General features: G+C 38.7%; 1 protein-coding gene across 3 annotated transcripts in view; it reads right to left on the bottom strand.

Moving 5' to 3' along the window:
* Window positions 1-472: 472 nt before the first annotated feature.
* The window catches only part of NIPA1 (NIPA magnesium transporter 1), a 72,228-nt gene continuing 48,073 nt past the window's right edge, over window positions 473-24,627 (bottom strand). Inside the window, exons 4-6 of one of the 3 annotated variants that reach the window (XM_045070569.1) lie at window positions 10,005-10,165; window positions 5,789-6,187; window positions 473-1,097 (exon numbers count right to left, since the gene is read on the bottom strand). In XM_045070569.1, the coding sequence (XP_044926504.1) occupies window positions 964-1,097; window positions 5,789-6,187; window positions 10,005-10,165 (694 nt within the window). In that variant the 3' untranslated portion in view covers window positions 473-963. Of the gene's footprint in view, window positions 1,098-3,146; window positions 6,188-10,004; window positions 10,166-24,627 lie in introns of those variants that run through there. The other 2 variants (XM_045070571.1, XM_045070570.1) reach the window with 2 other exon arrangements.

The raw sequence follows: 24,627 nt of genomic DNA, 5'->3' as shown, positions 1-24,627 counted from the left end.
AGATCCTGACCTGACCCAAAATGAGATCCAGGCATCCAATATTTTTCCACTTAATAAAGTGACTTACAGGACACTAATAAAGATTAATAACAAGATTTCCAAAGACCCTTATAGTTTTAAAATATGTTATGATTCTCTAGTTTTCTATGTGCTTAAAATATGATAAAATGTCAGGTTCCATGCTCCCAAACATGTAAAATGCATTAACATGTTAAAATATAGCTGCTTTTCTTTAATACCATCATTTCATTTTATCAGAAGGTAATCACTAGATGATAAATTCCTTCACATATCATGGATTTGCTCCCTAAGATATTCACAAGTAGACATTTTCTATATCATGATGGGGACCTGGGCTATTTGTTTCTATAAAGAAAATGGGAAACATTTAATTGAGGAATTCATTAGAATGATAGGGAACCTGAGACTGCATGAACATTTCAAGTAATGGGTTAAAAAAAAGTAACGAGTGTTCAGCTAGAAATAAGTTATTTTATTTTAAAACACATACAGATTAATAAATATTATTGGAAAACTTAATAAATAGCCTTTCATATTTACATAAGGCAATTACAACATGCTGTGACTACTTCTATAAAGCAAAATATAAGCAAGTCTTAGCCATTGACAATGTGTGTATGTATGCTAATTGGAAGCTCCCCTGATACATTTACAGGAAAAAAAAACTTAAGCAAACAATCAACATGTTACATTTTTTTTTTAAATCTAGTCATCATCTCCTTCACGGTTATATTCCATTTTACAAGAAAGAAATGTTTATCATTTAAAAAGGCAAAAACACTCGGGAATACTACTGAAAAACAGTACCCTTAAATTATTCCAAAGTGCAAAAACACTGACATGGGAGTGGGGGTCAAATTATCATATTTTGACAAATAAAAGAAAGAGTCTGAACTTTTCAACGTGACCTTTTGGCACTAGTGGTTTGGGAGCTCCTGACATTTACCTGGTATCAGGTAGTTCATGGTCAGGGTTGAGTTGCTTGTAAGCAGGAAGTTCAGCATCATTCATTATAAATCTAACACAACAGAATCGATCTGGTTCACAGGTCACTGAATCTTCTGCAGAACATAAACCTATGCAGAATGTCAGAAAATCTCATCACACCAACAGAATGTGATCTTTCAGTGCAGCTTTTTAAAGTCCCTGTTTAATTTCCATATTTTATAATAGAATATTAAAAAAAAAAACCCTTCCTTTTAAAATAAAAAAAAGGAAAATTAAAGCTTCGTGGAATCGTGCAAACTTTACACCCAGTACTTCCTTTGCTTACTCAGTACTTGAAGCTGCATGTCAGTAACACAGTCCTGAGCAAACAGGATGCCCAGTGCAAGCTAAGCTTCCACTGTATCACTCCAGAGCAATCCTGCACAGAACACTCTTGTCTGAAGCTATCAACACACGCTGAAAGTGTGAGCACTCTAAAACAGGTGATTTGGAGAACCATCTCACCCCTTTAGAGGTAGAGAAACTGAGGCACAGAAAGGTTAAGTGACTCACCTAGAGTTGCACAATTCAAGGAAAAATAGAGAAAAGAACAAATAAATCCTTCTCCCTGTCTCATGCTCTGGGCCCTAGACTATGCTTTTTATCACATTGGGTACATTTGAAATAGATTTATTTACATGATCATTGTTCTACGGAGTATCAATTTTTTACTAGACAACATTTTTTGATGTAACATAAAGTTACATTTTCTTAAAATATAATTCTCTTGTTGCATTTAATAGCATGTGAGAAATGTGTATGAAAATAAACAGGTAGTGATATTGGGCCAAATTCTCATTCTCATTCCTCTAATTCTTAATCTTTTCAAGTATATGATGGAGGTATAAGAATCTGGCCAGATGTGAAAAATCACCTCAAAGCTAAAGGACAGACCCTTAAAATTCATCACCAGTACAACTGTGAGGTGGAAATGAGGAATACAGAAAGTTGAGGTATTTTATATGATAAACTGTTTTATGGTGTGTGACTGGTGTGTAACTAGATCTTTTCTCTTTCCAACTCAGGTTAACAGACCTCTAGTTATGAATATGAGTAAAACATATGAAAACTAACATGGACATGTCCTTGGGAAGAAGGTCGATGCTAAGTTGTTAATGTTACATTTTTGGTCCCTGAGAAGGCGGAACACCAAGATTCCATCTAATCCTGCTTGATGGGTGAACTACTACTTCCTTGGTGTCTCAAACACAGTGAGAAGGACAAATCCTTCAGACCACTGGAACCAATCAGACAGTTGTGAACAGATCTAAACTAAAGCATTTTTCTCTCTCTGGTTTCCTACTCTGTACAAGAGGCCTAAATCAGGATCAAGTAGGCAACAAAGAAGAGCAATGGGCATGGCTCTGTAAACAATCGGAGCACTTTCTCCCCTCTTCTAGATTAGTTGAGCAGCTTGGAAAAGAGAGGTATCATGTTCCAACAAGAACTACGCAGCTCATCAACATCTTGGTCTCCATGAACCAAAGTGTTTGTCCATACCTGGGAGATCCTGCATCTCAGTGCTTTATAAATGCCTAGGGAACTAGCTTCTAGAAGTGAGCACAGTATTTACAAAGAGAGGAGCTGTCAAGGAAGGAGAGGGGGAGGGGTAACTGCACATGTTAATAGTGTTCTCTTCCATCAGACATGAAACCCAAAGAAAAAGAACAAAACTCAACCTACTACAGCTGGAATGAACTTCTGGAAATAAAACTGAGTATAACTAATTGGCTTGAAAATTAGGAATTGAAAGAATATTTCTTATTGCTGAACCAAAAACAGGAAAATATATTTCACTAACATTCTAGTATGAAAATATCATAGTGACATTCTTGCTGTATGTGTGGCAAGGAGGAGAATGCCCTTCCTCTTATGAACCTTCTCTAAACACATGGAATGGTCCTCCCAAACAGCAAAATGCCCAGGGTGGTCTCAGTGCTAACTCCGAATGAACAAAACAAGAAAGCAATCATTTTAAATATAAAGATTGAGATAAGAAAACAAAGCATTGATTGAACAGTAGAGGAGAGAAATGGCTTATTTAAGTATCTATCCAGAATAAATTGCAAATTCTGATCAGAAACATAAGATTTTAGAGGAATCTTGAAAACAAATAGACAGTAGGTATTTTTTTTTTCTTACTTTATCAGAGATAAAACCCAAGGAATAGTATAATAATGGAAATGTTTTATATATATTTACTTTTGGAGAGACCAATGAGACCCATTCCCATTGTAGGCCCTCCCCTAAACTCTCCCTTGAGGCTTTTTTCTTTGCAATTCCAAATTATGGAAATGTGAATCTGTAAAAATAATAATAATTTCAAGTCAAGTTATATGCTCTATGTCAAACTTGAAAATTAGGTTATTAGACTGCTGGTCATGTCAACTATTTGAGGCTAGAGTCACACACTTGAAATACAATCATAAGAACTTTGTTTACTGGAAGGAAAGCTGTGCATCCTACCAAAATAATCTGCTAAAACTAGGAGAGTCTAACTGTTCCAGAACAAGTCACCCTGAAGAAGAGACCCGCTATTACTACTTTCAGATTTTGTTATACTCTAAAAAATCATAGGGGTAATCATCCAGAAAATATCACCCCTGAATACCCATGGTATAACTGTGAATTAAAATATAATGAGAAACACTAATAAATGAATTTAAACTAATCTTCACCTGTAAATTATAACAAAATAAATAAGATAATTTCTATAAGACACATGTACTTTCTCAGTATACTTGTGTTATCACATGTATTCTTTTAATATCTCAAACTCCTCATCTAGGAAACTATTTTCATGCCTAAAAGTATACTGATACAACTACATGACATTTTCCAAAGTTCAGTTCAATAAATTAAGGCTTGCATGCCTAAAAATACCACATAATAATAAAACCTTCAAGAGCTGATAAAAAGAGTGAGGGACTTTTGAATATTTATTAACTATCAGTGAATATAAGATGTAAAAAATTTTAAAACAATTTTGTTGCTGCTCTCAGTTCATTAAGCCCTGACAACCCACAATCATCAGATTTACTTTTAATTCATAAAGGTGTTCTTCACTTTATGTTAAACTATCCTCATTTCATTTAGCTTTTTCGTTCAACACTCTGGGGAACAATTTCTTTGGTCTTTAGAAATGTTCTTTTTGCCTGAAAAAAAATTTTTTTTTCCCTTAGTAACTTCAATTGGGTATTATTAAATTTGATATTCTAGTTCTCCAACTCTACCTTACCCAATCCCATCTTCCAACTTGACACAGTTCCCTATTTAGATAAAACACTGCACATGAAGTACATTATATCTTAATGAAATAATTTGCATCACTTTGTGCTTTGCTCCCATTTAATATACATACAAGGTTACTATAAACAGATGAATGATCTGTTTGATCTGAATACTGGCATAGTTAGTGGCTATTTTGCATTTCAGAAGCTTAATGAGAGGTTGGGTGATGAACTGTAGGATGCTCTGCCATCTCAAACAACAGGGAGATAGATATGTTAATTGTTTTCATTTTTGATAGAAATTCTTTTGAAAACTTACTATATGTGTACCAATTTGCAGAAATTAGACTGAGCTTCACTGTGTCCTTTAACCTGTTCCTTTATTATAGGGAACTTGAGATATATGCTATTAAACAGTTACTCTCTCATCTAACAGTGTTATTATCAAGTTAAATAATTAATTTCTTCTGAATGGCCACTAAAAGAGAACATGGATATATGTGATACTGGGTCCCAGGTGCATAGACTGAATGCAAATAAAATCTTATGCTATTTAAGTCAATTGTCTTTAATTGGATAATAACTACATGCTAAAAGGATCAATTTGCTCTCACGTGTCTTTCGCCTTGACTTTCTTCCAACAAATGAATATATTGTTATTTCTAAATGCTTTACATATTTATATTTGGATTAGTGAAATATTAAAGTATAATCAAAGAGTTATTCTAATCTAAGAGAACATACACATAGTAATCATCAAATTAAGTGAAGAGTTCAAGTGATAAAGGCACTGAAATTGATTTGAGCTATTGAAAGTCATCCTGTGAATGGAACTCTGTATCATGTTCATGTATTCTCTATTTTCAATTAAAATGTCTTGGACTCGGGGGTGGGAGAGTCAGCTCATTAGAGGATTAAAAAAAATTAAATGTATATACTTCTCATTTGGATGAGGTACCTGAATGTTATACATGCTTAATGCAAAATAACACAACTACGGACACATTTACTGTATAGTCATAGTCATACTTCAAGACAACAATTTCTCCCATTTCCAAAGTAATCTTCTAAATAAGAATATCTACTCCCTGCAAAGACTAATCAGAAAGAGCCCATTTTTATTTTCTATTAAATAATGTTAAAATATTTTAAAAGGAAAAGGTATTCATGAAAGCTTCCAGGTTAATGGCAATGAACATGAGATTCCTATCATCAGAGAGAGATGATGCCCAGGCAACCATTTAGCAACTTCAGACTGCAAAGGGCTGGGCCCCCGCCCTGGTGCTGAGTGATGCTCCCCACTGTCCATCAGACCACCCATTAACATGCAAGCAACTTTAATACCATTGATTAGGGTCTCTTCCACTTCACATCAAACAAGAGCCAGAAACCACATTCATTTCCTATTCCTTGAGCCACCCAAACCCCTGTTGCATCCTAGTCTGTTTTCATATTAGATTTGTTCATCTCCCCAAGGTTGAAATTGAACTCTTTGAACACCTGTATAAGGACAATCCCAACAGAGACAGTGGTGAACCCACAGGCCATACCCAAGAAGTCCACCAGGCCCACGTTGCTCCATTCCCGAAAGAGGATGGCCGAGGCTAGCAGGACAAGGGTGGTGAACACGACGTAGTAGATGGCCCCAAACACAGAGGAGTCGAAGCACTCAAGCGCCTTGTTGATGTACCTGAACTGGACGATGATGCTGCAACCGAGCACAGCCAGAAGCACCAGGCACAGGCAGAGGGCCCGCTGACTGGATGGGTTGTTGTGGAAGATGTCTTGGGCCGCCAGCCCGATGCCCTTGGTGGAAGGCACGGTGAAACTCCCTAGCAAGGAGCAGATACTGATGTAGACCATGATGTTGGTGGGCCCATGGGCTGGTGCAATCCAAAAGATGAGCAGCAGCAGCATAAGCAGCACGATGCACAGATAGCCCACAAACACTGGAAAACAGATGATTGTACTTTAGAGTCAATTCAAAAAACCTAGGCAGACGGTGCTCCAGTGTGTGTGGCCACAATGGGAGGTTTCTTGAGGAACATGTGAAAAAACTGTAGGAGTATCTGTGGCTGTGGCAGTGATCAAAGACTTACATATAGTAGATAAAGGCCATGGAGCCTAGGATATGGAGATAGTTTCACACAATAAAAAATCATCCCATTCTCCTCACAACTTCTGATTGTCTCCTTGGACTTGTAAGTGAAAAATACACTTAAAATTACCACAGCCTAGGGGCACCTGGGTGGCTCAGTGGGTTAAGCCTCTGCCTTCAGCTCGGGTCATGATCTCAGGGTCCTGCGATCGAGCCCTGCGTTGGGCTCTCTGCTCAGTGGGGAGCCTGCTTCCCCCCTCTCTCTGCCTCCCTCTCTGCCTACTTGTGATTTCTGTCAAATAAATAAATAAAATATTTTTTTTTAATTACCACAGTCTAGGACCCAGTTTATGTATAAAATAAAATAATTTTTGCATATATTTAATAAGCACTGCATTTTTCAGAACTTCATCAAGAGTTATTCTCCATTTCAGAGGATTCCACTGCTGATGGCAATATCCGCTGAGTGTTTTAGTTAATAGCATGACACCCCCTATGTGTCTGTATTTGTAGCAGCCAGGGTGTCAGCAACTCCACATGGCATGGGGTCTGCTGGTTTTAGTATGTCTTCTATAGTCATACCTGAGCATTGTTTTATTATAAAGTACCAACCTGCAATTTCCCCTTCTATTAGTTAGGGCATCATATTGAAAATCTGCTTTCAAATTACATGAACAAAGAGGCTGTAATTTCCACTTCAATCTGAGATTGTAAAGGAGGTACTAGGAGCTGGGTCTGACAGGGATAGGAAGAGCATGGCCATGCACCAGACAGGCTGTGGGAGTCCCCTATCAAACAAAGGTAAGAAAAAGGAACTATGGAGTTCTGTTCTGGGGGAGGATCCAGGAAAATGACCTTAAAATTTCTTCTCAGGCAATTATTTGACAAAAAATTCATTCTGGGGGCGCCTGGGTGGCTCAGTTGGTTAAGTGACTGCCTTCGGCTCAGATCACGATTTCAGGGTCCTGGGATCGAGCCCCACGTCGGTCTCCCTGCTCAGTGGAGAGAGCCTGATTCTCTCTCTCCCTCTGCCTGCTGCTCTACTTAGATGTGCTCTCTCTACGTCAAATAGATAAATAAAATCTTTTAAAAAAAAATTAATTCTGGGGGCGCCTGGGTGGCTCAGTGGGTTAAGCCGCTGCCTTCGGCTCGGGTCATGATCTCAGGGTCCTGGGATCAAGTCCCGCATTGGGCTCTCTGCTCAGCAGGGAGCCTGCTTCCTCCTCTCTCTCTCTCTGCCTGTCTCTCTGCCTACTTGTGATCTCTCTCTGTCAAATAAATAAATAAAATCTTTAAAAAAAAATTAATTCTGGTTTTCCACCCTTAGAAAAAAATTTTTAAAAACTAGAAACCTGGGGCGCCTGGGTGGCTCAGTGGGTTAAGCCGCTGCCTTCGGCTCAGGTCATGATCTCAGGGTACTGGGATTGAGCCCCGCATTGGGCTCTCTGCTCAGCGGGGGGTCTGCTTCCCTTCCTTTCTCTCTGCCTACTTGTGATATCTCTGTCAAATAAATAAATAAAATCTTAAAAAAAAAAGAAAGAAAGAAAACTAGAAACCTTGGTCGCCTGGGTGGCTCAGTGGGTTGAGCCTCTGCCTTCAGCTCAAGTCATGATCTCAGGGTCCTGGGATTGAGGCCCGCATCGGGCTCTCTGCTCAGCAGGGAGCCTGCTTCCCCCACCCCTTCTGCCTGCCTCTCTGCCTACTTGTGATCTCTCTCTTTGTGTCAAATAAATAAATAAAATCTTTAAAAAATATATATTTAAAAATAATTTTAAAAACTAGAAACCTCTTTAACTTAATACATTAAGTGCATAAGATAATATCAATTTATATTCCAGATTAAAACAAACTTATTCATGTTAAAAACAAAAATCTTGGGGCGCCTGGGTGGCTCAGTGGGTTAAGCCTCTGCCTTCGGCCCAGGTAATGATCCCAGGGTCCTGGAATCGAGCCCCACATGGCTCTCTGCTCAGCAGGGAGCCTGCTTCCCCCTCTCTCTCTGCCTGCCTCTCTGCCTACTTGTGAGCTCTATCTGTCAAATAAATAAATAAAATCTTAAAAAAAAAAAAGATCTTTTTACTGGCATTGTATCTTCACATCAAATTGTTATGGTAGTATTCAAATTAGACTTTTTTTTTTTTAAAGTTAGCACCTGAATATACTGGTAAGATCCAGATTTATCAAAAAGTAAGAGGCCCGGGGCACCTGGGTGGCTCAGTGGGTTAAAGCCTCTGCCTTCAGCTCAGGTCATGATCCCAGGGTCCTGCTCAGCGGGGAGCCTGCTTCCCCCTCTCTCTCTGCCTGCTTCTCTGCCTACTTGTGATCTCTGTCTGTCAAATAAATAAATAAAATATTAAAAAAAAAAAAAGTAAGAAGGCCTTGGGCACCTGGGTGGCCCAGTCTGTTAAGCATCTGATTCTGTTTCAGCTCAGGTCATGATCTCAGGGTTGTGAGATCAAGCCTGGAGTCAGGCTCCAGGCTCAGAGAAGAATCTGCTTGAGATTCTCTCTCCTTCTCCCTCTGCAGCCCCCACTCAAAGAAAACAAAACAAAACAAGATACATCGTTCTGAAAATTACATAAAGTAAATTCAGCAGGACATTCATATCCAGTTTTCTGATTTTTTTTCATGTATTTGTAATCTCATTTCTCACAGTTTTGGAAATATTTTGGCTTTTATAGGATGAAGTAAATAAAATAATACTAAATATTTATAGATTATAGAAAAATAGCCTTGGCTAATTTCATTATGAAATTTTTATTATTTTACAGAAATTTCTCTCAGTCATGGCCAGTTGAGAGATGTAAAAGAATGGTCAGATTTTTTGTGGCCCAGAGATGTCTGGATTTGGGATATTCGCGTGGATGCAGTTTTGTGCTGGTACCTGTCTAAAATTGTTGGTAAACAACATTAAGATGGTCTACTGGGAATAATTTAAAAGAATCTATACTTTAGGCTGGTATAATTTTGTAGACTGTTGCTTTTTTTTAATATAGCATTTGTCAAGAAATATATAGTATGTCAAAAAAACACAGAGATTTCTGTGGGATATCTAAAGATAAATCAAACTGGCTCTCAGCTGTAAGCTTCACATCAGAGGGAAGTGCAGAGGCTTGGACACAAAGTGGACCTGAAAGGAACCTGACCCAACCAGACCCCAGAAGGAATAACACCAAGAAACAGTGATACCAGGAATGCAAGAGGTAGGGTAGGAAAACTGCGAAGTGGGGAGAAGTGGGAGGCTGTAGGGGGAGATATGCGGGGAATGTGAGTCGTGGGAGGTGGGGGAATGGGAAGGCCATGGTAAACAGGAGTTGGGTGGGAGTGGAAGGGAGGCTGGAATGGATGAGACTGTTGTGGAGGGGGCCAGATGATGCAGTGACCTGCACCAGGCCTCCAAGGTCCAGAAGAAAACAGAAGAGGTCTGGAACTTCATGGAGTGCATATGCAAGGTCTGGAACACAGGGACCACCAGGCCTATTCCCATACCTGGGGCAGCAGGAGTGAGGGATGCTATAGCCTGCAGGACACAGTTGAGGGCCACTCATAGGCAAAGTCAAACAGAGGGTCTAGGAGAACAGACTATAGGTAAGTCAATCCCAGCCTATGCCTGGAAGGATCATACTGACAAGCAGGTTCTCTTGGCAGTGTTGCTACAAAGGAGTTACCTGGATTAGTCAGCTTCTCTTCCAGTTCAGCCTGAGTAGTGACACTCTCGGATTTTGGGGAGTGGATAATCAGCACAACAGAACCTGCACAGCTTAGCAGACACCCCAACTTGCCCAAGATGTTGAGCTTCTCCTTCAGAAGATAAGAAGCTAAAATGGACCTTTGTTTAAAAAAAGAGAAAAATCTTTAAAATGTAAACCATATATTTGAATTGTATCTACTAATTATATATATTTTGGAAAAGCTGTGTTTTCTTGATAGCCATATTTGTTTTTAATTCAGTTTTTAAGAGTAGAAAACATTAGAAATTTATTGAAATTTTACTTAAACATGAAGGATTTTCATACCAATTCCATGCAGTCAGTATATAGTTAATGACTCTTAACCCATACTGCTATATATTTCAGTAAATATGAAATATACCAGAATAGGAAAGTAAATTTATCATTCATAAAAATGAAGTTTTATTATTAAATAAAAATACTGTTTATTTATTTTTATTTTTTTATTAACATATAATGTATTATTTGTTTCAGGGGTGCAGGTCTGTGATTCATCGGTCTTACACAATTCACAGCATTCACCATACCACATAACCTCCTCAATGTCCATCACCCAGCCACCCCATTCCTTGCACTCCCCTTCCCTTCAGCAACCCTCAGTTTGTTTCCTGACATTAAGAGTATCTTAAGGTTTGTCTCCCTCTCTGGTTTTGTCTTGTTTCATTTTTCCTTCCCTTCCCCTATGATCCGATCTCTTGTTTCTCAAATTCCTCAAATCAGTGAGAATCATATAATGGTAATTCTCTAATTGACTTACTTCGCATAGCAAAATACCCTCTAGTTCCATCAATGCCATTGCAAATAGCAAGATTTCGGGGTTCTGATGGCTGCATAGTATTCCATTGTATATATATATATATACCACACCTTCTTTATCCATTCACCTGCTAATGGACATTAAGGCTCTTTCCATAGTTTGGCTATTGTGGACATTGCTGCTATAAACATTGGGGTGCATGTGCCCCTTCAGGTGACTACATTTGTATCTTTAGGGTAGTGTGACTGCTGGGTCTTAGGGTAGCAACTTTTTGACGGCCCTCCATACTGTTTCCCAGAGTGGCTACACCAGCTTGCATTCCCACCAATAGTGTAGAAGAGTTCCCCTTTCTCCGCATCCTTGCCAACACCTGTCATTTCCCGACATGTTAATTTTAGCCATTCTGACTGGTGTGAGGTGGTATGTCACTATAGTCTTGATTTCTTCTTCCCAGATACTGAGGGATACTGAGCACTTTTTCATGTGTTTGTTGGCCATTTGGATGTCTTCTTTGCTGAAATGTCTGTTCATGTCTTCTGCCCATTTCTTGATGGAATTATTTGTTCTTTGGGTATTGAGTTTGATAAGTTCTTTATAGATTTTGGACACTAGCCCTTTATCTGATATGTCATTTGCAAATATCTTCTCCCATCCTGTCAGTTGTCTATTGGTTTTGTTTTCCTTTGCTGTGAAAAAGAGTTTTATCTTGATGAAGTCCCAATAGTTCATTTTTGCCCTTGCTTCCCTTGCCTTTGGCAATGTGTCCAGGAAGAAGTTGCTGCAGTTTAGGTCGAAGAGGTTGTTGCCTGTGTTCTGCTCAAGGATTTTGATGGACTCCTGTCTCACACTGAGGTCTTTCATTCACTTTGAGTCTATTTTTGCATGTGGTGTAAGGAAATTCCCCAGTTTCATTCTTCTGCAACTGTCTGTCCAATTTTCCCAGCACCATTTGTTGAAGAGACTGTCTTTTTTCATTGGACATTCTTTCCTGCCTTGTCGAAGATTAGTTGACCATAGAGCTAAGGATCCATTTCTGGGCTCTCTAGTCTGTTCCATTGATCTATGTGTTTGCTTTCATGCCAGTACCAAACTGTCTTGATGATGACAGCTTTGTAATATAGCTTGAAGTCTGGAATTGTGATTCTGCCAGCTTTGGTTTTCTTTTTCAAAATTCCTCTGGCTAGGTGGGGGCTTTTCTGGTTCTATATAAATTTAGGATTATTTGTGAAATTTCTTTGAAAAAAGTTGATGGTATTTTGATAGGGATTGCCTTAAATGTGTAGACTGCTCTAGGTAGTACAGACATTTTCACAATATTTGTTCTTTCAACCCATGAGCTTGGAACGTTTTTCCTTTTCTTTGTGTCTTCCTCAAATTCTTTCATGAGTATTCTATAGCTTTTTGAGTATAGATTCTTTGCCTCTTTGGTTAGATTTATTTCTAGGTATCACAGTTTTGGGTGCAACTGTAAATGGGATCGACTCCTTAATTTCTCTGTCTTCTATCTTGTTGTAGGTATATAAAAATGCAACTGATTTTTGTGTATTGATTTTGTATACTGACACTTTACTGAATTCCTGTATGAGTTCTAGCAGTTTTTGGATAGGGTCTTCTGGGTTTTCCACATAAAGGATATGTCATCTGCAAAGAGAGTTTGACTTCTTCTTTGCCGATACAAATGCCTTTTATTTCTTTTTATTGCCTGGTCGCTGAGGCTAGGACTTCTAGTACTATGTTGAACAGTAGTGGTGATAGTAGACATCCCTGCATTTCTGACCTTAGGGAAAAAGCTCTCAGTTTTTTTTCCCCATTGAGAATGATATTTGCTGTGAGTTTTTCATAAATGGCTTTTATGATATTGAGGTATGTACCCTCTATCACTACACTGTGAAGAGTTTTAATCAAGAAAGGATGCTGTATTTTTTCAAATGCTTTTTTGCATCTATTAAGACTATCATAAATTCTTGTTCTTTCTTTTATTAATGTATTGTATGACATAGATTGTTTTGCGGATGTTGAGCCAACTTTGCAGATCTTGAACCAAGCCTGCAACCCAGAATATATCCCACAACCTTTTAATGTACTGTTGTATCCTATTGGCTAGTATTTTGATGAGAATTTTTGCATCCATACTCATCAGGGATATTAGTATGTAATTCTCCCTTTTGATGGGGTCTTTGTCTGGTTTTGGGATCAAGGTACTCCTGGCCTCATAAAATGAGTTTAGGAGCTTTCCTTCCATTTCTGTTTTCTATTTTAGAAGAGTTTCAGGAAAATAGGTATTAATTCTTTAAATGTTTGGTAGAATTTCACTGGGAAGCCATCTAGCCCTGAGCATTTTGTTGGGAGACTTTTGATTACTGCTTCAATTTCCTTGCTGGTTATAGGTCTGTTCAGGTTTTCTATTTCTTCCTGGTTCAGTTTTGGTAGTTTATATGTCTCTAGGAATGCGTCCATTTCTACTAGATTGTCTAATTTGCTGGTGTATACTTGTCTATAACGTGTTCTTATAATTGTTTTTATTTCCTTGGTGTTGGCTGTGATCTCTTCTCTTTCATTCATGAGTTTATTACTTTAGGTCCTTTCTCTTCTCTTTTTGATAAATCTGGCTATGGGTTTATCAATCTTATTAATGTTAGGGTCTGTAATCAAAGGAGCGAGACTGATACAAAGCGAAGGTCAAGCAAAGCTTTATTTCGCGCCAAGCATCGAGAATCAAACTGACCGATAGGGCCGTCTCTTGCCAAGAGGCGACCCCTCCCAGCCTCACAAACCAACTTTTATAGAGGTAGTTTAGCTGGGCTATACACAGGTGGCCAAAGAGATTGCAATACACAGAGAAAACTACACAGTCATGCTAGGTCTGCCACACACAGAAAAAAACTTCTAGGTAACACACGGGTGGCCAACTGAATTTCAATTTACTCTAGTAGATATATGCGTGCCCATATCCCATGATTGTACGTCTTCACCTGGCCTGACCGGTCCCTGTATCTAGGCTTTGCAAGTAAGTTACTCTGGGAGGGGCAGGGTCAATCTAAGTTTACTGCATAGGGTCAATTAAATTCACTACATAAACACAAAATGACTCCCTCTGGCCAACCAGGCCCTTGCAATTAATTCTTTCAAAGAACAAGCTCCTGGTTTTGTCGATCTGTCCTACTGTTCTTTTGGATTCTGTTGAATTTATTTCTGCTCCAATCTTTAATATTTCTCTTCTCCTGCTGAGCTTAGGCTTTATTTGCTATTCCTTCCCCAACTCCTTTCAGTGTAGGGTTAGGTTGTGTATCTGAGACCTTTCTTGTCTCTTGAGAAAGCCTTTTATTACTATATACTTCCCTCTTAGGACTGCTATTCCTACATCCCAAAGATTTTGGACAATTTAGTTTTCATTTTCATTTGTTTCCATGAATTACTTCAAATCTTCTTTTATTTCCTGGTTGACCCATTCATTCTTTAGTAGGATGCTCTTTAGCCTCCATGTATTTGAGTAACTTCCAATTTTCCTCTTGTGACTGAGTTCTAGTTTCAAAGCATTGTGGTCTGAAAATATGCAGGGAATGATCCCAGTCTTTTGGTACCAGTTGAGACTTTATTTGTGACCCAGGATGTGATCTATTCTAGAGAGTGTCCATGTGCACTACAGAAGAATGTGTATTCTGTTGCTTTGGAATGGAATGTTCTATGTCTGTAATGACCAGCTAGTCCACTGTGTTATTTATTTAAAAACATTTTATTTATTTATTTGACAGACAGAGATCACAAGTAGGCAGAGAGGCAGGCAGAGAGAGAGGAGGAAGCAGGCTCCCTGCTGAGCAGAGAGCCCGATGTGGGGCTCGATCCCAGGACCCTGGGATCATGACCTAGGCTGAAGGCAGAGGTTTTAACCCACTGAGCCACCCGGGGCCCCCCACTGTGTTATTTAAAGCCTTTATTTCCTTGTTGATTTTTTGCTTAGAAGATCTGTCCATTTCAGGGAGGGGAGTGTTAAAGTCCCCAACTAATATCATATTACTGTCGATGTTTTTCTTTGCTTTTGTTATTAACTGGCTTATATAATTAGCTGTTCTAATGTTAGGAGCATAGATATTTAAAATTGTTAGACCTTCTTGTTGGACAATCCCTTTAAGTATGTTATAGTGTCATTCCTCATCTCTTATTATAGTTTTTGGCTTAAAATCTAATTTGTCTGATATAAGGATTGCCACCTCAGCTTTCTTTTGATGTCCATTAGCCTGGTAATTTGTTTTCCACCCCCTCACTTTAAATCTGAAAGTGTCTTTGGGTCTAAAATGAGTCTCCTGCACACAGCATACCGATGGGTCTTTTTTTTTTTTTTTAATCGAATCTGATACCCTGTGTCTTTTGACTAGGGCATTTTAGCCCACTTACATTCAGGGTAACTATTGAAAGATATGGATTTAGTGCCATTGTATTGTTTGTAAGGTGACTGTTACTGTATATTGTCTCTGTTCCTTCCTGGTCTTTGTTACTTTTAGGCTCTTTCCTTAGAGGACCCTTTTCAATATTTCCTGTAGGGCTGGTTTGGTGTTTGCAAATTCTTTCAGTTTTTGTTTGTCCTGCTTTTTATTTATTAAATTTATTTATTAAAGCTTTTTATTTCTCCTATTTTCAGCAACAGGCTAGCTGGATATAGTATTCTTGGCTGCATATTTTTTTTCATTTAGTGGTCTGATTATATCATGACAGTCCCTTCCAGCCTGCCAGTTCTCTGTGAATAAGTCTGCTGCCAATCTAATATTTCTACCATTGTAGGTTACAGACCTCTTGTCCCAAGCTACTTTCCAGATTTTCTCTTTGTCTCTGAAGATTGTAAATTTTACTATTATATGACAGGGTGATGACCTATTTTTATTGATTTTGAGGGGGGTTCTCTGTGCCTCCTGGATTTTGATGCCTATTTACTTCCCCCAATTAGGGATGTTCTCCACTATAATTTAGTCCAATATACCTTCTGCCCCTCTCTCTCTTTCTTATTCTGGGATCCCAATTATTCTAATACTGTTTCATCTTAGGGTATCACTTATCTCTCAAATTCTACCCTCATGATCCAGTAGTTGTCTTTCTCTTTCTCAGCTTCTTTATTCTCCATCATTTGGTCTTTCTGTATCACTAATTCTTTCTTCTACCTCATTTATCCAAGCAGTGAGAGCCTCCATTTTTTATTGCACCTCATAAATAGCTTTTTTTATTTCAACTTGGTTAGATTTAAGTTATTTTGTTTCTCCAGAAAGGAATTTTATTTCTCCAGAAAAGGATTCTCTATTTTCTATGATTTTTTCAAGCCCAGCTAGCATCTTTATAATCGTTGTTCTGAACTCTGTTCTAATATCTTACTAATATCCGTATTGATTAGGTCCATTGCAGTCAATACTACCTCTTGTTCTTTTTTTTTTGATGTGAGTTGTTCCACCTTGTCATTTTGTCTAGAGAAGAACAGATGAATGAGAGAACCAAATGCTGAAAGGGTAACAATGATCCCAGAAAAATATACACTAACCAAATCAGAAGAGGCATGAAACTAGGGGGAGAAGGGGGAAAAAAATAAATATAAATATACATATATTTATATTTATATATATATATTATATTACAATGTTATCTATTATATTATATATTACCATACGTGAATATCTGTCATATATTCATTTATATGAATATATGATTAGGCTGATGAATAGGACAGAGCCACACAGTTGATTTTAGGTATATTTTGGTCTGTTAGAACAAACTGCCTCCCAAAATTGTAAAGAAAGAAAAACTTACATAGATACAAAAATAAGGGTAAACACTAAGGGATGGAATATGACTATAAAGATGAAAATTTTAAAAAGATTTTAAAAGAGTAATTGATAAGAAGTTGGTTGAAAAAGGAAAAAACGAGAGAGGTTGTGATCAGGCTGGAGACCAGAACAAAGCCATATGCTAGATTTAAGGTATATTTTGGTCTTAACAGACCAAAGTTCTTCTTAACAGACAAAACTGTACCCCAAAATTTTAAAGAAAGAAAAACATATATATAGAAAAAATAAGGTTAAATACAATGAAAGGATAGAATATGACTATAAAAATGAAAATTTAAAAAAAAATTTTTTTAAAGATTTTATTTATTTATTTGACAGAGATCAGAAGTAGACAGAGAAGCAGGCAGAGAGAGAGAGGAGGAAGCAGGCTTCCCGCTGAGCAGAGAGCCCGATGTGGGGCTCGATCCCAGGATCCTGAGATCATGACCCGAGCTGAAGGCAGAGGCTTCAACCCACTGAGCCACCCAGGCGCTCCCTGAAAATTTAAAAATATTTTTTAAAAGGTATTGATAAGATAGTTAAAATAGGTTAAAATAGGAAGGAGGAAAAATTAAACAAAATAGAAAAAGAAGAAAAAATAAAAAATTTAACTTTGAAAGACTAAAGAATTATGGGGAAAAAAACCATGAATTCTATGTCCTATATTCCCCTAGCATTGATGTTTTGCAGTTCTCATTGATCAGTAAACTTGGTCTTGGCTGGATGTTCTTGCTCATCTTCTGGGGGAGGGGCCTGTTGCAGTGATTCTCAAATGTCTTTGCCACCCAAATGGGGTGGAATTGCATCACCCTTGCCAGGGGCCAGGCTAAGTAATCTGCTCAGTTTTGCTCTTGGTAGCATTTGTTCCCTGAACACTTTCTGTACAGCTTTGGAGGACAAGAATGAAAATGGCAGCCCCCCAATCTCCAGCCCTAGAGGAGCCAAGAGCTCGAGGCCCCCTCTTCAGTGAGCTCTGAGAGAAAAGCAGTCAATCAGGCCTATCTCCCTGGTCTCCAGCAGTGTTCCTGCATTCCATGTTCACCTGGCCTGTGACCAAGAGTTTCTGAGATTCTGGCAGTGCGCTCTCACACTACTCCTCCTGGTGGAGGAAGGGGGAGTGTCCCTGTATCTGCCACTTGTGGGGTCACTGCTCAAAAAGCAGTGGCACAACTGTGCTGGGGTTCACGGTTTATGGCAACTCTGAGCTGAGAGCCCCCTCCTTGGCTCTATCTCTGCAGCCAGCTTCCCTGCTCCAATACCTGGGAACAGTGCTGCATTCAGGGACCCCTGGTCTTTCTGTGACCCCCAAGGGACCTGAGACCACACTGTCTCAGCAAGGGCACCACCCTCTGCTGAGCCTCTGGAGCAATGTCCCTGAGTGGAGCATACATATAAAAGTTCCGATTTTGTGCTGCACTGTTCTATCACTTGCTGGAAGCTGGCTAAGGGAGGCTCCCTCCTCACCTCTGTCTATCTTCCTGTATATTGCCTCGGATTCACTTCTCCACGTGTCCTACCTGACAGACAGTGGTCGCTTTTATGTTCACAGAATTGTTGCTATTCTTTTCTTCAATCTCCTGTTGAGTTTGTCGGTGTTCAGAATGGTTTGGTAACGATCTAGCGGAGTTTCTGGAACCAGAAACAATTAAGGTCTTCTACTCCTCTACCATCCTACTCCAATCTGCCCTTCCTTATTTTTAAAAGCAAACACTTGGGGTGCCTGGGTGGCAGAGCTGGTTGAGCATCCACCTATTGGTTTCGACTCAGGTCATGCTCTCAGGGTTGTTCGATCAAGCCCTCCCTCAGGCTCCCCATTCAGTGCAGTTTTGTTGAGATTCTCTCTCCCTCTGTTCCTCTCTCTACTCTCCTGCTTTTTCTATAATAAATAAATAAAGTATTTTTTAAAATAAAAAAATGAAAGCAAACAATCAAACTATGTTAAGTGGGCAAGTAGATATAAAAACTTAAAATAATTACAAGCCATTCATGATAAAAACACTTAAGTTAAAATAAATTGATAAAATGCACACACAAAAAGGGAAAAAACCAAAATGCTAATAGTATTTGTATTATGTGTGAGTCATTGATAATTTTTCTCTTATATAATACTTTTTTTAAAGAGAGAGTTGGGGGAGCAGAAAGGGAGGGAAGGAAGGGGAAAAGGAAGGAGGGAGGAAGGGACAGAGAGAGAGAGAGAGAGAGAATCTAAGAAGGCTCCACACCCGGTGCAGAGCCCACATTGGGGCTTGATCTCACAATGCTGAGGTCATGACCTGAGCCAAAATCAAGCATTGGACATTTAACTGACTGAGACACCTGGGTGCCCCAATATCCCAATCCTTATAAATGTGGTCACATTACTTTTATAATTTAAAAAAAAAAGTATTCCTTTTAAAACTTCTATAATCCTTTTTTTTTTTAAGATTTTATTTATTTATTTGACAGACAGAGATCACAAGTAGGCAGAGAGGCAAGCAGAGAGAGAGAGAGAGAGAGAGGAGGAAGCAGGCTCCCTGCCGAGCAGAGAGCCCGATGCCGGGCTCGATGCCAGGACCCTGGGATCATGACCAGAGCCCAAGGCAGAGGCTTTAACCTACTGAGCCACCCAGGTGCCCCAAAACTTCTATAATCTTAAGATTCATAATATGGGGGTACCTGCGTGGCTCAGTGGGTTAAGTCGCTGCCTTCGACTCAGGTCATTATCTCAGGGTCCTGGGATAGAGCCCCACATCTGCCTCTCTGCTCAGCAGGGAGCCTGCTTCCCTCTATCTCTCTGCCTGCCTCTCTGCCTACTTGTGATCTCTGTCAAATAAATAAATAAAAACTTAAAAAAAAAATAAAATAAATTCTCTTTAGAAAAAAGATTCATAATATGTTTCTTAATTCCCCATGTGACATCAGTATGCAGTATGAATTGGAAATTCTAGACTTTTAGTATTCATGGGACTAGTAACTGTCACTTTGTTGTGTTTGCCAAAGGCACTCAGGGAACACAAATATCCACCAAGAGAGCACAGTAGATATATGGGATTATTTCCTTTTTAATCCTCATTTTACAGATAAAGAGACAGCCTCAAAAAGGATAAGCACTGAACTCAATGCCACAAGGCTAAGAAGAGACGAAATCATGGTAATGATACAACATAAAGCCAAAGTTCCTTTTACTTATATCATTTTGTGTCTATCTCTAAATAGCCTGGTCCTCAAGGAAACCTTGCCAGTATACTTGGAGAAATAAACAACATCCCTAAAAGAACCAACAAAATATATCAGAATACACAACTGGGTGTTCACTTGAGGGGTTACACATAACGGCACATAGGTGGAAACCATAGGAGTGGGAGGCTCTCAGAGAGAGAAAGAGGAGAGCCTGGGTTGATGGGAAGGCTATGCGAAAGTGGTAATTGGCTGCCATGAGTGAAAGAAGAGAGGCAAGAATGTTGGAAAAGAAAATCAAAGGTGGAAGCGTCATAAATCCAGAATTTAAACTGTATTACAAAGCTATAGTAATAAAAACAGTATGGTACTGGCACAAAAACAGACCTATAGATCAGTGGAACAGAATAGAAAACCCAGAAATGGGCCCTCAACTCTATGGTTAACTTATCTTTGACAAAGCAGGAAAGAATATCCAATGGAAAAAAAAGACAGTTTCTTTAACAAATGGTGTTGGGAAAATTAGACAGCCATGTACAGAAGAATGAAACTGGACCACTCTCTTACACCATACACAAAAATAAACTCAAAATGGATGGCTAAATGTGAGACAAGTAACCTTCAAAATACTAGAGAACATAGGCAGCAACTTCTTTGATCTCGGCTATAGCAATGTCTTGCTACATACATCTTCAAAGGCAAGAGAAACAAAAGCAAAAATGAACTGGGACTCCACCAAGATAAAAAGCTTTTGCATAGCAAAGGAAACAGTTAACAAAACTAAAAGGCAACCTACAAAATGGGAGAAGATATTTTCCTTGTCTTATCAGATAAAGGACTAGTATCCAAAATCTGTAACTTATTAACCTCAACACTTCCCCCACAAAAAACCAACCAATAAACAACAGCAATAACAACAACAACAACAACAAAAAACCCAAAATAAAAACAAAACAAAACAAAAAGCACAATATCCAGTGAAGAAATGGGCAGAAGACATGAAGAAAACACATTTCTCCAAAATGTGTTTTGGAGACCAAATGGTCGACAAATACAGGAAATTTGACCAAACGGTCAATAGATACAGGAAAAAATGCTCAACATCACCCAACATCAGGGAAATAAAAATCAAAACCAGAATGAGATACATCACATTAGTCAGCATGGCTAAAATTATCAACTCAGAAAACAACAGATGCTGGTGAGGATGTGGAGAAAAGGGAACCCTACCACACTGTTGTTGGGAATGCAACCTGGTACAGCCACTCTGGAAAACAGTATAGAGGTTCTTCAAAAAGTTAAAAATAGAGCCACCCTATGACCCAGCAACTGCACTACTAGATATTTATCCAAAGGATACAAACATAGTGATTCAAAGGGGCACACACGCCCCAATGTTTATAGCAGAAATGTCCACAATTGCCAAAACATGGGAAGAGACCAGATGTCCACCAATAAAAAATGGATAAAGAAGATGTGGTGTATATATATACACTGAAATTGTATTAGTCATCAAAAAGACTGAAATCTTGCCATTTGCAATAATGTGGATGAAACTAGAAGGTATGCTATTTGAAATAAGTGAGAGAAAGACAAATATCAGATGATTTCACTCATGTGTGGAATTTAAGGAACAAAACAGATGAACATAAGGGAAGGGAAGGAAAAACAAAATAAGACAAAATTAGAAAGGGACCATATGAGACTCTTAACTATAGGAAACAAATGGAGGGTTGCTGGAGGGAAGGCAGGTGGAGGAATGGGGTAAATGGGTGATGGGCATTAAGGGGGGCACTTGTCATAATGAGCATTGGGTGTTATATGCAAGTGATGAATCATTGAACTCTACCTCTGAAACTAAGAATACACCATAAGTTATTTAATTGATTTTAAATTTTTAAAAAAGACAAGAAAAACTTAGTGTTCATAAGGAGAAAGGGGAACTCTTCATGCACTTTTGGTGGAATGTAAATTGGTGCAGGCACTATGGAAAACAGTTTGGAGGTTCCTCAAAAATGAGAAATAGAACTATCTTATGATTCAATAATTCCACTGCTGGGTATTCACCCAAATAAAAGGAAAACACTAATTCAAAAGATATGTGTACTTCAATGTTTTCTGCAGAATTTTTTAAAGTTTTATTTTATTTTTTTTCACTGCTCCAAAATTCATTATTTATGCACCACACCCAGTGTGCCATACAATACATGCCCTCCATAATACCCAACACTAGGTTCTCCCAACCCCCCACCCCTCTCCTACAAAACCCTCGGTTTTTTTCTCAGAGTCCACAGTCCCTCATGGTTGTTCTCCCCCTCCAATTTCCCCAAAGTCACTTGTCCTCTCTATTTCCTAATGTCCTCCGTGTTATTCCTTATGTTCCAAAACATAGGAATAAGCAAAACCATATGATACTTGACTCTCTCTGCTTGACTTATTTCATTCAGCATAATCTCGTCCAGTACAATCCATGTTGATACAAAAGCTGGATATTCATCCTTTCTGATGGAGGCATAATACTCCCTTATATATGGACCATATCTTCTTTATCCATTTCTCCGCTGAAGGCCATTTTGGCTCTTTCCACAGTTTCGCAACTGTGGCCATTGCTGCTCTGAACATTGGGGTAGAGATGGCCCTTATTTCACTACATCTGTGTCTTTGGGGTAAATATCCAATAATGCAATTGCAGGGTCATAACCTAGCTCTACTTTTAATTTCTTAAGGAATCTCCACACTGTTTTCCAACGTGGCTGCCCCAGCTTGCATTCCCACCAACAATGTAAGAGGGTTCCCTTCTCCACATCCTCTCCAACACTTGTTGTTTACTGTCTTGATTATTTTGGCCATTCTAACTGGTGTAAGGTGGTATTTCAATGTGGTTTTGATTTGAATCTCCCTGATGGCTAGTGATGATGAACATTTTTTCATGTGTCTGTTAGCCATTAGTATGTCTTATTTGGAGAAGTGCGTTCATGTCTTCTGCCCATTTTTTTAACATGATTATTTGTTTGTGTGTGTTGAGTTTGAGGAGTTCTTTATAGATCTTGGATATTAGCCCTTTGTCTGTAGTGTCATTTGCGAATATCTTCTCCCATTCTGTGGGATGCCTCTTTGTTTTGTTGACTGTTTCCTTTGTGGTGCAGAAGCTTTTGATCTTGAGGAAGTCCCAAAAGTTCATTTTCACTTTTGTTTCCTTTGCCTTTTGGAGACATATCTTGAAAGAAGTTGCTGTGGCCGATGTTGAAGAAGTTATTGCCTATGTTCTCCTCTAAAATTTTGATAGATTCCTGCCTCACGTTGAGGTCTTTTATCCATTTCGAGTTTGTATTTGTGTATGGTGTAAGAGAATGATCATGTTTCATTCTTCTACACATAGCTGTCCAATTTTCCCAGCACCATTTATTGAAGAGACTGTTTTCCACTGGCTATGTTTTCCTGCTTTGTCGAAGATTATTTAACCATAGAGTTGAGGGTCCATATCTGGGCTCTCCACTGGTCTATGTGTCTGTTTTTGTGCCAGTACCATTCTGTCTTGGTGATCACAGCTTTGTAGTAAAGCTTGAAATCAGGCAACGTGATGCCCCAGTTTTGTTTTTCTTTTTCAACACTCCCTTAGCAATTTGGGGTCTCTTCTGGTTCCAAACAGATTTTAGGATTGTTTGTTCCAGCTCTTTCAGAAATGCTGGTGGAATTTTTATCAGGATGGCATTGAAAGTATAGATTGCTCTAGGCAGTATGGACATTTTAACAATGTTTATTCTTCCAATCCTTGAGCATGGAATGCTCTTCCATCTTTTTGTGTCTTCTTCAATTTCTTTCATGAGTGTTCTGTAGTTTCTCGAGTACAGATCCTTTACCTCTTTGGTTAGGTTTATTCCCAGGTATCTTATGATTCTTGTTGCTATTAGTAAGTGGAATCGATTCTCTAATTTCACTTTCTCTATTTTCATTGTTAGTGTATAAGAAAACAACTGATGTCTGTGCATTGATTTTGTATCCTGCCATGTTGCTGAATTGCTGTATGAGTTCTAGTAGTTTGGGGGTGGAGTATTTTGGGTTTTCCATATAAAGTATCATGTCATTGCAGAATTAGTATTATTTTCTTAGATTTTTACTTATTTATTTGACAAACAGAAATCACAAGCAGGCAGAGAGGCAGGCAGAGAGATAGAGAGGAGGAAGCAGGCTCCCCACTGAGCAGAGAGCCTAATGTGAGGCTCAGTCCCAAGACCCCAAGATCATGATCTGAGCCCAAGGCAGAGGCTTTAACCCACTGAGCCACCCACGCGCCCCTGCAGAATTATTTTTAAGATTCAAGATATGGAAGGAACCTAAGTCCTTATGGATAGATGAATGGATAAAGAAGGAATGGTATGTGTATGTACACATACACACACACAATAGAATATTACCCAGCCACAAGAAGAACAAAATCTTGCCATTTGTGACAACATGTATGGACTTAAGAGAATACTATGCCAAGTGAAAAAGTCAGACAAAGAAAGAAAAATACTGTATGATGTCATTTACATGTGGAATCTAAATCACAAAATGAACAAACACACAAAACAAAACAAAGCACACAAAACCCTGGAGGCTCATAAACACAGAGAACAATCTGGTGGTTGCCAGAGGGGCAGGGGTGTGGAGAGATAGGTGAAATAGGTGAAGGGGATTAAGATTAAAATTCCAGTTATAAAATAAACCACAGGGTTGAAAAGTAGAGCACAGGAAATACGGTCTGTAAGACTGTAATAACTGGTGACAGAGGGTAACTACATTTATTGTGATGAGCACTGTGTAATTTATAGAAATGTTGAATCATTTATGTTGTGTACTT

Source organism: Mustela putorius, unplaced genomic scaffold (genome assembly GCF_011764305.1).
Source record: "Mustela putorius furo isolate JIRA1106 unplaced genomic scaffold, ASM1176430v1.1 tig00003972_pilon_pilon_pilon, whole genome shotgun sequence".
Classification (NCBI taxonomy): domain Eukaryota; kingdom Metazoa; phylum Chordata; class Mammalia; order Carnivora; family Mustelidae; genus Mustela; species Mustela putorius.
This window is presented reverse-complemented; position numbering and strand designations above follow the sequence as displayed.